This window comes from Anastrepha ludens, chromosome 5 (assembly GCF_028408465.1).
Source record: "Anastrepha ludens isolate Willacy chromosome 5, idAnaLude1.1, whole genome shotgun sequence".
Classification (NCBI taxonomy): domain Eukaryota; kingdom Metazoa; phylum Arthropoda; class Insecta; order Diptera; family Tephritidae; genus Anastrepha; species Anastrepha ludens.
The window spans coordinates 3,076,397-3,092,463 of record NC_071501.1 but is presented as its reverse complement, the minus strand read 5'-3'; the positions used below and the strand labels follow the sequence as shown (position 1 = coordinate 3,092,463).

The following is a 16,067-nucleotide window of genomic DNA, read 5'->3' as shown; positions in this document are numbered from 1 at the left end:
ATTGAACCACTAAGGAAATTAAACAAGGCGGTTCAAGAAAAGCGGCCTGAATTGATAAGTCGAAAAAGTATCTCCTTGAATGGTAAAAATTTCAATAATGATGATGATGTCAAATCGTACCTAATTCAGGTTTTTGCTAATAAAAACCAGAAGTTTTATAAACGTGGGATTATGATGCCGCCTGAAAAATGGCAAAATTTTATTGATCAAAATGGGCAATACATTACAAAACAGAGCTATTTAGTTCCATGGAAAAGTTGTCTTTGATTTTCTAAAAACAATACGCAATTACATAGTTCATACCCAATATATTAAAATCCATCTTACCTTTTCGAAAGAGTTAAATTCCACTTCGATGTTTGAAACAAAAGGCAACCCTGATTGTCAACATTTCAAAGTATTTCATTAATTCCCAAAGTTTTAAAAACATCGAAAGACCATTTGCATTTTGTTTGTTTTGGTGCAGCTTTACCTTAAACTTGCTCTTGTTTCATTATATTAATATATATTACATAAAATCTATTAAATTTCTATATTGCATAAATATAATATAAAATATAAATTTATTCATAAAATATATGTAGAGATGGGAATGATTCCTGAATTTACGGATACGATTCTAAACATTCCTTGACTTACAGTTAGCTTCAATGTTTCTGCAATCGATTTTTCTAATAATTAGTTCTGGTTTTCCCGCAGGGTATACCCCACTTTGCGTTGCTGCGGTTGCTATTCCAATGTATGATAAATGTGACATAAACAATTTATAACTAGACAAATATGTGCGGAAATGCAATACATTTTTGATTGAGTGAACCAGTGCACAAAGTTTACGTTTTTCATAAAAATACAAGTATTCAATGCATTAAATAGTCGTATCATAGGGACTTATTGAAAAGTACGGCCTATTTATGTAATGAGAAAAAAACTTAATTTAAATAATTGTACATGGAAATATAAATCATTCTCCTACAAAAGCCGTATGCACCTAAGTCACACTATTTTAAAAAAATCAAAAAACTCTTATCAAAAGTTTACACATTTCAATCAGATCTTTTTGAAAAATTTCGAATACGAAGTTGTATAGCTCATTTAATTTCGATATAATAAAGTGCAAGTCTTAAGTGCCTTATTTTCTGTCGTTACTCAAGTTTCTTCCACATAAAAAGGTTAAAAACTTATTACATGGAAACAAAAGACAGCCAACAAAAAAATCAGAGCGATAAAATAAAAAGCTAATGCGTAGCTCTCACTTCATATTTCTTTTATTAGCTAGGCTGTTCAAAAAACCGAATTCTGCTTGCGAAATAATGTAGGAAAAACTTCGTGATTTTAAAGCTGTTAATATTTTATTGTAGTTGTGTCTTTATTGTACAAAAATTTGTGAGAAACTGCAATTATATAATCCGTTAAATCTACAAAATCGATATTAATTAATAAAAGGCATCACGCATCATTCAGAGGAAAGAATGCGATTTCATACTCCCATTGACCTTTTCTGGCAAAAATTTCGTTCGAAATGAAATTGCCGACGAGCTTGCCAGGAAGGGGTCGACAGAACCGGTTTCATCTGTCCACCTCTCAAACATCGGTGTCTCCTTGACCGTTGTTAAAGGGAAACTACACAATTTGTTTCTTAAAAAAGCACAAGACAGATGGAGGTCTGCTCATCGTGTGCTACTTCGAAAACACTATGGCCCCAATACGACAGAAGCAGAACGCTTAAGGTGATGGGAATCCCCCGCCATTCTATTTCCGAACTCATTGCGATGTTCACTGGTCACTGGATGAACGGTACTCATGCGGAGAAACTTGGAAATCCGTACAACCCCTATTGCAGAAGCTGTGGGGATCCTGCAGAGAAAGAGACTGTGGAAGACTTTCTCTGCAAATGTCCGGCTCTGGCGGCGGATGACTTGAAGAAATTCTCCAGCCTAGATCCCTTTTCTCTCCTCCACTACATCAGTAGCACTGGAAGCACTGTGGCATTCTTGCCACTTTACCTACCTACCTACCTACTTAGGGGTTACAAGAAGGAAGAAAGTATGATAACAAAATCACGTTAGGTGATAGGGATATCATATTTGTACCAAAATATAATAATCCAAGATATAAACTTTGCACAAGATTTGTAAAAACCCGACAAATTTTCATCAAACTCTAAAAATTTTAAATCTGAATTTAAAACAAAAAACTGATATGCAGTTTTTTAGACCATTCAACTTTAACATACGAATTGGCCCCCTGATGGTTTTGCACATTTTTCCCATAAAAAATTTCATTCGTTATACTCACATCTTGTTACCGCTCAGAATCTTAAGTGCCAGTCCGTAACACAGCTTCACGAAACGAAACAATTTTACGTTGGAAAAACCTTTCGAAATATTTCAAACTTATTTCAAAAGAGGTGCGCAAAATTCTATTGAAAATAAAACCTAATCTTAAATGAAACAACCACCGTACATTTATGTAAAAAGCTCATGACAATTGCTGTTAGGCGATTCTTATTACCTCGACGTAGTACTTGTACATCGCTAACATACCTTAATCCAAAGAAATTTAGTTTTTGAAGACCTCGCTGCCAGCAACGTATAATACATTATTTGTTGATAAATAAACAAATACATTTTTAAAAAGATATTTGCACTTGCGCCACCCTGTATAATTGCGTTTTGTCAATAATGATGAATTTACAAGCCATTGATATGCCACCTACCAATCAACACTCCCTTATAATTCAATAATTTATGTAAATGTTTTCTTAATTTAATGAAATAATTTATTGCCGTAATTTAAATGCAATAAAAGTTTCCAACTTCCACTTCCGTCAATATTAATACAATTTATACTATTCTAAGTTATATGAAAATGCTCATGTACCTATACCCACAGACATAAAAACTATATGTGGATTATCGGCACGAAATGGTTTAGTCAGCTGAAAAAAATTGAATTTCGAAAAAAAATAAAAAATTATAACAAACAGTTGCAATTGAACTTGAGTCAATGCCAATTGGCGTCTGGCGTTTGGTGATTTGAAGTGATATACACGCACATATGCACACGTGCCAACGGCAAATAAATGGACGGGCTGCACCCGCTCACAGACAACTCAATTTTATGTTTTGTTTTCACAATAAAAAATAATGCTTATAAAAAAAGTGCGAATAATCACTGAAAAGTGTAGAAAAAACTTTGCAATTCGAATGCCAGAAACCAGTTAGGCAATTTGTCAGAGGTACAGCAAATCGGCAGGCGGCATGTCGCCGCAGTACCGGCCCAGAGCCAATCTCGAGAGTGGGCATGTTTATGTTTGCATGTGTGTTCGCAAATGGGACCACCTGTGCGTATGTGAAACCCATTTGTAGAAGCAAAGTTAAATGCGCTGAAATCATTTTTTCCCCTGTTTCTGTTTTTTTGAACGAACGCGCAACTCGAATGTCTAGGTCTAGGCAAAATGCTTGCGTACACGCAGATCATTAAACAACCACGCATGTTTGGAATATATGTATGCAGGGTGGGCATGTGGATTATTAATTTTTTTCTGTTTGCTGGTAGTTCATTTGGGTTTGAGAACGATGTGTGGTGGGAAATGTAACGAAATCAAAAGAAGGCAAATTGAAAAAATATTAAAAAAATTATTACAAATGAGTGAACATAAGAAACTTAATTTTTGCTATTTACTTTGTATTGACTACCGATTTGCAATTTTCTTAAAAATTTTGAGAATTTTCATATATTTATAAGTAATAAATGGCAAACATTAACAGACAATGATGTGATAAATGTGTTTTCATACAAGATGTTTTTTTTTGTGAAAAATTAGCATAGTCCCGCTGCAAAAAACACACGACCATAAAGAATTTATTTAATATAACTCTCTATACACCATTTTTATCGCCTTTTTGTGCTCCATTCACATCTTATACAATGTGGTTGAGAATTAGCGCCCCGTAAGTCATATCGCCGTTATGGTCTATATTTCGTCATGGGAGCTGTCTCCTGTAGGCTGATAAGAATTCCTAAAACACTGACGAAAACAGCATCAAGAAATAATTGAAAATGTGCAGAATAGCCATTGCGCAAACGTTAATCGTATTTTTCATCGTTATTTTCAGGGACCGATTTGTTAACGCGTAGAAATAGGTAAAAATGGCTTATGTTCACCTAATGGCTGTGAGTTTAATAGTAAAAAACATGCTGAACTACACCTTGTGGTAAGACCTTTGTTGATCTTTGGTAAAAAAAATAAGGTCCTATGTACCCAAGTTACTACCAAGTGGCATATGAATGGTTTATAAGCAGCAAAGTGCTCTGGTGTCTCGGAGAGAGCGTTAATTGAAAAACTTCATGAGAAGGATATCGAAAAATATCCAATACAGCAGATGTGTCTAAGTATGTCAAGCGAGTACATCCTCCTAGTTTCAAATAGTATTCCTACAAGTATTTATTTGAAGGCTAAAATCGGTCCTCTCAAACATTTCCTACAAAAACTAGTTGGGCGCACCTGTTTCCCTCCGAGAAATAAAATAACTCTTTATTGTGAATTAACATTAAGTAAATATTTATTTCTAACAATCCATAAATGATATATTTTACACTTAAAATTAGTAATTAAAACTGTATAAAAAATAAATATACACATATACAATAAGGGTATTCACAACATTTGTGATTTGCATAAAGAAGTGGAATAAAATATGGAAGTGAGTGAGTTCGTAAAATAGATTCTTCAATTTGTGCTACAAATAATGGCTTCCATGTCAAACGATCCAAGTATTTTGGAAATTGTCGTAGGGTTGATTGCAATATGCAGTAAAATGTAATGTGCAGTAAAAAAATAAAAAAATTCAATAGATTTTAGATTTATTTAATGTATAGTCTTTTGGCAGAGTTTTGCATAGCGAAACATGCAACATTTTGCAAATGTTTTTTTTTTAATTTTTTAGGATAAAATATACTTTTAAAGAATTTTGTTTTAGAAAAATTTTTGGAAATTTTTTTTTGTCATTTGAAAAAGTTTCTTTCAAATTATATTGTATTTTATTCTGAAAAAAACGTTTAGTGTTAAAAGCAATCAAAGTTCTTTGATTTTAAGCAAATCTATATCAAAATTTTCTATATTGAATAAATTTAAGGATTATTATTGGGAGGTTGAATTAGTTTTGAAGGTGACACACAGATGGCGCTATTTATCACTTTATCGCGTTGGCAATACTGAATATATATTCATGACAAAGCCTCATCTCTAGGCTTAGTTTATCAGTATCTGTCATTTCGCTGAAGTATAAACAACGCAGTGTTTTCGTGCTCCGAGTATGTCAACTTTCGTGCCGTCGAAACGCAATTTGCGGGAAGCTTTGCTTTTCTGCTTTAATTTGAAAAAAAATACAGCCCAAGCCCGTGAATTGCTGCAGGAGGCCTACCCAGACCATACTCCGTCGATTTCAACATGTGAGTACTGGTTTCGACGATTCAAAAGTGGTGATTTTCACACCGAAGACAAGGAGCGTCTTGGCCAGCCCAAAAAGTTCGAGGACGCGGAATTGGGGGAATTGGTAAACGAGGACTCGTGCCAAACCCAAGAAGAGCTTGCTGAATCATTGGGCGTTGATAAATCAACCGTTTGCAAGCGTCTAAAAGCGATGGGAATGATCCAAAAGCAAGGACATTGGGTCCCGTACGAGTTGAAGCTGCGCGACGTCGAACGGCGACTTTTTACGTGCGAATTGCTGATCGAGCGACAAAATCGGAAGGGTTTTTTGCATCGGGTGGTGACTGGCGACGAAAAGTGGATCCACTACGATAACCCAAAACGGTAAAAAGGCACGACAAGGTTATTTTGCAACATGACAACGCTCGGCCGCATGTTGCTCAACCTGTCAAAAAATACCTTGGAACGCTTGGCTGGGAAGTGTTACCCCACCCGCCGTATAGTCCAGACATAGCTCCCTCCGATTATCATTTGTTCCGGCATATGAGTCTCGATTTGGCGGACCAGCGGTTCTCCTCGTACGAGGCTACCAAAATATGGGTTGAGTCATGGATAGCCAAGCAGCGGCCAGAATTTTGGAGAAACGGCATCCGGAAATTGCCCGAAAGATGGGCGAAAGTTGTAGCTAGCGATGGCCAATACTTCGAATAAAATATTTTGTACCGTTTTTTCACAATAAAGCCCCAAATCTTCGAAAAAAACCTTTAAAACTAATTCAACCTCCCAATATATTTTTTATTGAAATTTTTTCAACTCACTTTTTATTATACTGAATCCTACAAATAAACCAATTTTTGTAAAAATTTACGACAATATCCAAAATACTTGGATTACCAGGCATGAAATTGCTCAAGTATTTTATGGATATCCCGATATTTGCTGATTCAAACAAAATTAATAAAATGGTACATGGAACAAGTGACGCTCAGTTAGTTGCACCAAAAAAAAGCATTTCTCATTGCATATTTACACATTTCTCTTACAAATGTTGTTTTTACCCTAAATAAAACTAAGAATGGTCGTCACACTAAATTTATATTTCCCTCAATATTTTTCAAATATTTTTTCAGTTTCGACGCCGCATTAAAACCACAAGCCATCCCATTAGCAAAAGTGTTGTCGATTTCGTAGCACCTGATCGAGGAGCTCCATTATAGAAGCCACCTGTGACTTGCAGATTCGCTGTTTCGATGCTTCGCTTGCAATAGTCCCCGTCGTAGTTCCAGCCCACGTATTCATTTGTGCGCAATGACTCCAGCCGCAACCACTCTTCCAATGGAGCGAAGTACTCCCGCAGTGCTGTGCCGTCTAGGCGGCCCTCACCTAGTGTTTCCTCAAGCACTTGCTGCCAAGGTTGGGAGGCACCTTTGGCCATGATGCGTCTATAAGAGAGAGATAAAACCAGAAATAAATTCTTTTGAGGCTTAAAAAAGTTTTAGTGGATATTATACTTAAATATATATTTCAAATATTTGTTAAATAGTTAAAATCTGTTTTCCTATTTTTATTATTTGGTTAAGAAATACAGGACAATTATGAGACTCAAAATTCTTTTTGATTTTATGGGTCTTCAACTTATTGCGAGGTTATCGCCTACGTATCGTAAAGTGAGAAATATATGGAGATATCTGAAAATTTAAACCAGTTGCGAATTATACTTTTCCGGGCAATTAAAGCAAGAGCGCTGAATTCTGACATAGCTTTTAATCCTTCGTGCTTTGGTGTATTAACGGAGCAGAGGATATGTGGTAATCATACTAAGATGCTAGTGAATTTGTTAAAGTTCGATGGGAGATTGACCAAAAATCTTTAGCCAAACCGAGGCCGTCTATGGTAGGCTTTAATCTATATTACAATGGACGTCAAGCATAAAATTATGATTGAAGTCAGTGAAGGGACATCTTAGCATTTTTAGGCAGTTAAGACCGTATTTCTCTGAAATTCGGATAGATCTCACTATCCGCAAACTAGAGTTTGAGGATTGTGTCAAGGCAATCTTTTTAAGTATGTAGAATTGGAACGAGGGAAAACCTGCACCGAAGCTGGTACCTCTGTCTTCAGTGACGGCTCAAAAATAGAATGGAGAGTCGAAGCAAGGACTTTCTCTAGATCAGCCAATTTATCTATCTCTTTTAAACTGCGGAATACTGCTAGTGTTTTTCAAGCAGACGTCTTTGCGAATTTTATGCATGCAAAATGCTTAGGAAAAGTAAGCGCGAGGAAGATATTGCCATTTTTTCGATAGTCAAACCGCGATCAAGGCTCTGATTGCGCCAATCCAAACTAGTCTACTCCTATAAGGTGGAGATCAAATCTCTTGGGTGTGCAAGTAACATTCCTTTGATCCGAGCTGCAGGGTATAGGAACATAGGTTAAATGAAACTGCTGATGAGCTTGCCAGGAAGATGGCTAAATTGGTCTTAAAGACCTCCTACCTGGTCATTTGTATCCCCCCAACTGTCGTTGAAAGAGAATTGCACAACTTATTACTCAGGAAAGCCCAGAAAATATGGAGCTCCATTTTTACTTGTGTTATTTCGAAAACCCTTTAATCTCAGTATAGACGGAGGTCTCAGAAAGTCCTCCACGACATTCAGTTTCCAAGCTCTTAGCTGTGTTTCCGGATCATTGGTTGATCGACATACACGCGGAAAAACTAGTTTTACGATTTAACTTCCATTTCATAAGCTGTGGGGGCCTTTTTTCGCCAGCCTGGGGCACTACGCCAACCCAAATACCACCATTCATCTTCAGTCTATCAAGAGTTCTAGCTGACTGTAGATATCTGCCTGTTGGAGGTCTTAAAATGGTATCAAAACGGCGCTTTAATGCTACTTGGAGAGTGCCTACCTACCTAAGGGCACCTGCGTACTACCTGTGTATAGCCAATAAGAATTTCGTTTTCATTGAGTGAAATAAATACATAAATAAGAAAATATATTTCAGAAATATATCTAAATTAAGTTATTCTTACTTCAGTAGATTTCCTGCCTCAGGATGTCGGTAAATATCGCAACGATGCAGTGGCTTCCGAGGGTCCCCGGGTACATACTGGCCGCTAACGCGACACATGCCACGGTAAATTTGGAATTGCAGTATAGTTGAGACATAGTATCTGAAAGAAGAGAGAAGAAATAAAATATTTGGTAATTAACAAAGTTTTGAACAAAGGAATGGGTATAAATTTAATATTTAGAATGGAATGTAATGTTGTGATTTCAACTACTATTTTATTTTTATTTTTATTTTGAAGAAAAAGTTTTGATAGTTAATCTTATTTCATGGCATAAAGGCATACTATGTTTTGTCAGATTGAATTCAGTTGTTAATGGAACGGTAATTGAATATTTTCTTTAGTGTCGCTGAAAGCTCATTTCGAAGCAAACTTGCATCACCAATTTTCAAATGAAAACCGGTTTAAGTCGTATTGTGTACATAATAAAATTAAAATAAAGCTATTTATAATAAATTTTTAAGTATTTAATTTTTTTTATTTAGCAAATTTGATTAAATTTTGCCTTTTTCTGCAAAAATGTTGCATAGGATTTTTTTAGTATAACCTCAGTCATTCCTGAAAAATTTAAATAGGTTCACTTACACTAGAAGCTCAAACGGAACGATTCCTAAATGGTGAGATTACCGTGTGATAATATTTTTTGAATCTCAGCGCTCCCAATGAACGTTTTGAATTACGCTAACTCGAAAACAGAAGTCAATCTGACAAAATGTTAGACTTTGTTTAACTATATTAGAAGATCCCAATTAAAAACTCGAGCAACTCAAAATCAACCAACTTAGAACTTGCACGAGTAATTAAACAAATGAATGGTGGTAGCTTATGTCTGAGGAAAAAATTTTATTTAATGCCTCGTCTACGCCTGTATCGCCTTAAATTCATTTTATCTAATTATAACTTTGAAAATCTTTTTTTTTCTTTAATTCTATTAACTTGTTATACTTTGATTGTATCTTAATGAATTAAAAATTAAATAGTGCTAGAAACGTGGCTAGCGTCTAGAGAAAACAGAAAAAAGTGTCACATCTACGCAGAGGCCATGACCTCCTGAAGAATCCAACAAAGTTTGTAGGCGCATGCAACTTTCAGGAGCTTAGGCGATATTATCTAGCAATATAATATCTTAGAATGTCTTATTATGCAGCCTTCACTCAAAAGAAGAGTTTTTTCAGTGGTTCTTCTATGGCGAAATTACTTTCAGAAAAAAAAAATGTATTAACAAACTGTGAAAACTATATGGCACAACAACCAGTATAACTAATTACTTTTCTAAGATCCATTAGTACATATTATAATAATTTTTTAAGTATACATAGCTCAGTGTCCAACAAAATCCCAATCCCATGAAATGAAATTTCAAAACTTATAAAAAAATGTGAAAAATTAGGCAAGTTTTCATCAAATTTTTCATTCAGGATTAAAAAAATCTCGAGTACTCAGTTTTATAGTCTATTCAATTCTAATATAATAAATTACAATTTCAAAGTTGTTCAGAAATTTTTGTTGATTGTTTATAATTGTATATATAAACTATAAAAATTTACATATTTTTTGTTGATATGGAGCAGCGTCATTGAAAAAGGCTTATCAAAAATCAATGAGAATTTTGAGCCTCTGCAACCTTCCTCTTTATTACACTAAAATTTGCTGTAGAACTGTGTACTCAATTTTTTTTTAATTCCGATCACATTTTTGGAAATTTTTAAAAACATATGTCGATTTTTACAAATCTGTTGCACAGCTTGCAATTTGAATGAATAGAGTTTTTTGTTACAGAAGGAGTTACATTTGAATAAAAAAATTATTTAAATTCAAAAATAGATAAAATAGTCAAAAGTTGCCAAAATATTGAAGTGCTCTTATTTCACGGGCTGTGTACTTGTGAGTTTTGGTATATGGAAAAGAAGTCGGTCCAACATTTTTGGGAGTAACCGCCGATGTGGAATGCTGCAGCATTCAACAAAGATTTCTGCCACCTCATGTGCTTAATCCATGAAATTACTATATCATAGTTAAGTAAATTATCTAATTCAATGTCAAAGTATTACTCAAATAAAGTTAATTGCTTAGTAAAAGTTAATATTTAAAATGGCAAGATTTCATAAATCTCCTGTGGTTGATGTCGTTGCATTAAAGAGCAAAAATGTTACTTATATTGGGCATTTTACTGGTTGCTTAAGAAATGTATTACATAGTTACTTATCATCCAAATAAAACCCACCAAACTCAATTCATCAATTGAGAGCGTAAAACAACAAAAACAGCGCTAGCAGCCATGCACTTTTTTATAAGTAGTTAAGCACTCGAGTGGCTATAAAACCACATGAGCATTAACAGTTAATTTAATTAACTACTAAAAGTGCTTATGACTAAATATGAAAGAAATACTTTTTTTGTTGTTGTTTATTTTTTGCGCTAAATTTTTGCAACATACAACAAGGTTACATTACAACATCATTTGATTGTGACAAATTTAGGTTTTCATTTGCTATTACTACTGTTTTTACAGCGTTTGCGTGCGATTGCGTCCTAACTCGCACCATTTAGTAAATCGCAGCGTTTACATATAAGTCCCGAAAGTTCGAAATTTTTTCGGGACTTTCCGCGGTCTTCGGGATATTTTTGCCATCAATTTTAATTGAAAATAGGTGTGGGTAATCTGAATTTAATGCAAAACAAAAAAAAAAAAAAAAAACTTTAAATAAACCGAAATGTTTCATGCATAACTGACTTCACTATTCTTTGCATAACTATTCTTTTTTAATTTCCAAATTATACGCATACTGTACTCGGATTTTCAACCCCTTATTTGGTAAAAGTGGAGAGACTTCTAAATCCAATACCTGATGTTATCTATAAGTATAAAAAAATAAGTCCTATGCAAAGTTTTAACAGATTATCTTTAAAACTGCAGCGCTTCATTTTTTACGAATAAGTAAAATTCTTTTAAAAATTTGCTAAAAAAAATTCTAAAATACAAACACATCAAAATTTATTGCGAATGGTTTTTTGCATCGCATATTTTAAACATAAGTACATTAATTTTAAGGTAAATATACTTAACTCACTCTAATTGGTTCAAGAATTTTGCCAAATGATATGATAGCTTCACCCCACCTCCAGCGGTTCAAGAATTTTGCGAAATTGAACTATTTACACCAGAAAAAGTATCATCACAAGTATCTAAATTGAAACCAGAGAAGAGTACCTTCGGCTGTTCTTAAAAACCTAACATACAAGACATTAATTAAACTAGCAACGATTATAAATGCGTGCATCAGCCTGAAATATATCCCATTACATTGGAAAATATCAGAGATCATAATGATTCCTAAAGCAGAAAAAAATGCAATCGAGGCAGCCTCATATCGCCCAATTTCATTACCACTCATGGGAAAACTTTTCGAGAAACTATTCGTCTTGCGCCTAAAAGAAATAATTTCACTCAAGCAATTAATTCCAACAAATCAATTTGGCTTCAGAGAAAAACACTTGACGAAGTTCATCGAAAAGTTCACACAATAAAAGAGTCTCTGGAAAAAAGTAATCTGATCTGCGATTTTCCTAGATGTAGCTCAAGCTTTTGATAAAGTCTGGCATGATGGGCTGATCTATAAATTTAAGAAGTTACTTCCGATGCAATTTACCGAATTATTGACTTCTTATATTGAAGATCGATATTTTTGCGGAAAACATGGACAGGCATATATATCCCAGCCTTAGAAAAATCAATGCAGGCGTTCCGCAGGGCAGCATACTTGGACCTGTATTGTACTTGTTGTATACTTCCGATTTGCCTGTTCCTAAATCTTGCAAAATAGCGACGTTTGCGGACGATACGTGCATCCTCGCTGTTGGCGAAAACGTGGATGAATCTACTACGAAGCTACAGGAATCGATTACTGTAATAACAAACTGGACTAGTTTGTGGAATGTGAAACTTAACGACACTAAATTGGTACACGTAAACTTTACAAACAAAAAAGTGATCTACAAACCCATTCAAACCCCGCAAACGTTCCGTATGCTTGTACAGCAAAGTACTTGGGCATGAAATTAGACACTAAGCTCAGGTGGAAGGAACATGTCAAAACTAAAGTCGCTGAACTACAATTTAAAATATAGAAAATTGTACTGGCTATCGGCAGAACGTCTAAATGACGCATTGAAAATAAATTGTTAATTTACAAACAAATCCTTAGGCCAGTGTGGACTTATGGAGCTCAACTGTGAGAATGCACCGCAAAAAAATAATGTAGAAATCATTCAACGTTTTCAAAACAAGGTAATCCGGGACATCGTAAAAGCCTCCTGGAATGACGACCTACATAGAGACATAAAATTGCATCCAGTCAATGAAATGATAAATCTCTACGCTGTCAAGCATGACAATAGGATTGAGCAACACATCAATGCTGAAGCCTCATCTCTTTACGATGAAGCAATATATACTACATAGGAGGCTGAAGGGACGAAACCACTGGACCTAGTGGTTACTAATAAGTAGATTCATAAATTCACAAACTAAAATTGCTTGTTAGTTATATAACTAGGTGTAATAACATAAAATGTAATTTATATCAATAATATTCAATAAAAAAACACTCTAATTGAAATTCTATAACATAAACCTGAGAAAACTTCTAAGCTTGAGAAAATGGAAAAACGCGTGGCAGCCCCGCAATTCGGGATCTTTCATTCCGGTATTATATGTTTTACAATTTGATTTACCTGTTGTAATTGTGTGCTTAGGTTGATTTCTGTACAGCATATATTTTACTCAAATTCCATAAGTAAAGGCGGAAAACTAGAAGCAAACACGTCCAGATTTTTTCAAAATATTTAATACTTTCACCCTCTCTACAAAAAATGCATCTTTTTCGAATAGAAACAACCTCTATACATATATTTTGTGTTGCTACTTATTTCTCAATATTTCCGGTTAATACAAAATTCACTTTCTGCTTCGATTACCACTTTTACACGCTTTTCAGGAAAGACATATTATCCTAAGAATTAATATTCTAGGGGATGGGGATAATGAACACAGCGACTTGAATGCCTTCAACCGACTCATAACACTTTCCTTTCGCAGACAAATACAGTGCAGGAATTGATAATAGTCACAAGATGCCACATTAGGCGAATATAGCGAATGATGTAAAGAAAAAGTTTGCCTTTTTGTCGTAAACTCATTCGCAACTCTTGATAGATAAGATGGTATATTGTAATGCGCAAGTAATCAGTTTCTATTTTATCGATACTCAGAATTATCGATACCTGAATACTGAATATTCTTACCAACTCTCCTTTCAAGAAGTCCACATAAAATTTTGTTCGATCTACGAATAAACTGTCCTTACGAGTGCACTTGTCACTAAATTAAGTTTCCTAATCTTTTCATAATATTCGCAGAATTTTTCGTGCAAAAATTTTTTTATAAATTTTTTGGTACATTTTTTTTAAATACATACGAAATTCACAAAATTGTATCAAATTAAAAAAAATTAAAATCAAATTAAAATCCAACCAAAGCACGTGTTTATAAAACTTTCATCTGGTAGGGTGACCATTTTCTTGCATCGTATGAAAAAAAACTTGTTACAAATCAAAGCGATTTCTAAGTGGCTTCAAACTTACAATTTGTTGTAGTTTTCTAAACAATCTCATTAAAATTTTGAAAATGTTGATGATACTTTCTTCGTAATTATTTAAGTTCTTGTGAATTTTTTATATAGAAACATGTATTATAATGCACTTATTTCTCGTTTTTCGGTATAATCTACTGTACATTTGTGCATTTCGGTAAAGATTTACAAATCTTAATACAAAACTCAGCCGAATTTTCTTCTTGAAACGCATTTTCCGATCTCTGTACAAAATTTAGCAAGAATTTTGCAGCAAATCCAAATTATTTACAGCTAAACGTCATAATTAGATCTCAGTATGGCAATGCGGGACTCTTGTATCGATTTCATGCCGTCTCCAAAGTATGGCGCCAAAAATTCTTTTCACTTGTAAAAAGCCCTATTAAAAAATAAGTATTTGCAACACATCCCATCCACAAATTACATGTTGCAGTCACATTAACTTCATGGTTTAGTTAACGATTTTTATTTATTTTATTTTCAAATACAACTCAAAGAAATTCGCCGCTACTGCTACTTTGCGCTTACCAATAACTGAGGTATTGCTAGCAGCCGCTTGTATCGTACTTGGTGCGTGCTTTTAATAGCCTCGCCATTGGCAGCCATGTAAAATTACTAGCACCATCAAAACTTGAATGCTCCGTAATTTGTCCTCAAGCAGCCTGCGCAGAATATAAAAATTGCATAATTGGTTGAACGAAAAAACCAACGATTAAATTTAAAGCACAACTTTTCTGCTATTCTATAACTTCAACCATTCAACCACACACTCTGGCGAACACTTAACACCGTTCAACTGATACATTGCCGTTCAACCCAGTGCCGGATACAAATCTAACACCAGACGGAATTTGTTACATTTTGCTATATTTTGCAATATCCACAAATCATTACCTGTTAAATAATAAGCCATAACAAACCGCCAGCCAATACACCATAACTTACTGGTATTTATGTCTGCACCTTTGCCCCCACCATTGCCTTCGCTGGTAAGTAGTGTGGCGACCATGCCCACCGGTGCCTCTGCGAAAGCGAAATTAGCCATAATCAATGGCAATTATTGTTGATTTACAAATTACGTGCTCTTGTATTATAGCTTACAAATATATACATTTGTTTATATGTATGTAATCTGTTGTTTTACTTAAATCATTTTGTGATTTGAAGGTTGCGCTTGTTGTTGGTGTGGCCAAAAGCTGGGGCGTCAGCCGTGGGCGGTGCTTAGGGTTTCCTTTGGAACACTTTTGATACTGTGAGCGAAATGTGATGGTCACGTCTTGTTATTGCTGATTTGCTTAATTGGCGGTGCTTAACTGACCGTTTTAAATGCCAATTATGGTAATTTCGTGCTAAACAAAAGACTTATGGCACAAACTTGCGGTACTGAGGGGATTCAATTCAATTTGTGAATTAATTTTAATGTAATTTGAATATCGATAGTTAATCAATGGTATGTGAATTCTTCAAAAAACTTATCGAGTGTCGAGAAATAGAAGATTTTAAAATAATAAAAATACTCATTAAGGCATTTAAGTTGTGCTTCTTTCGATTGACAAAACCTCAACACAGTTTGTATATCCTAGCTAAATGCTCTATTAAGAAACAGTAATGCTAACTGGATTGTTTTGCTCTTATCTCGCGAAGTAGACAATGATAACCAAAGCATAGTTAACATTTATTAATTTGGAATTATTGTAAGGGCTGCTAAATTCTCGCTTGTTTTGCGTTCTTGGAAAAGAAGCACACTGGTCGAAAGTTGAGCAAAGGATAATCGATGTCTTGTAGGTGCCTATATTAATACACCTGCTGCAACTACACACTGGGTTCTCTGTAACTGCCACAGGTTTCTCTTCGACTTATGAAAGCCAGAAACCCAGATGGGTAGGATCAGCTGTCGTAAATATGGACA

General features: G+C 34.6%; 1 protein-coding gene across 1 annotated transcript; it reads right to left on the bottom strand.

Annotated features, from left to right (window-relative positions):
* Positions 1-5,668: 5,668 nt before the first annotated feature.
* Positions 5,669-15,203, bottom strand: LOC128863363 (angiotensin-converting enzyme-related protein-like). The gene is made up of 3 exons (XM_054102491.1): positions 15,079-15,203; positions 8,469-8,609; positions 5,669-6,876 (listed from the first exon to the last, which is right to left on the bottom strand). The coding sequence occupies exons 1-3, from the start codon at positions 15,201-15,203 to the stop codon at positions 6,561-6,563; spliced, it is 582 nt and encodes a 193-aa protein (XP_053958466.1). The 3' UTR covers positions 5,669-6,560.
* Positions 15,204-16,067: the final 864 nt, after the last annotated feature.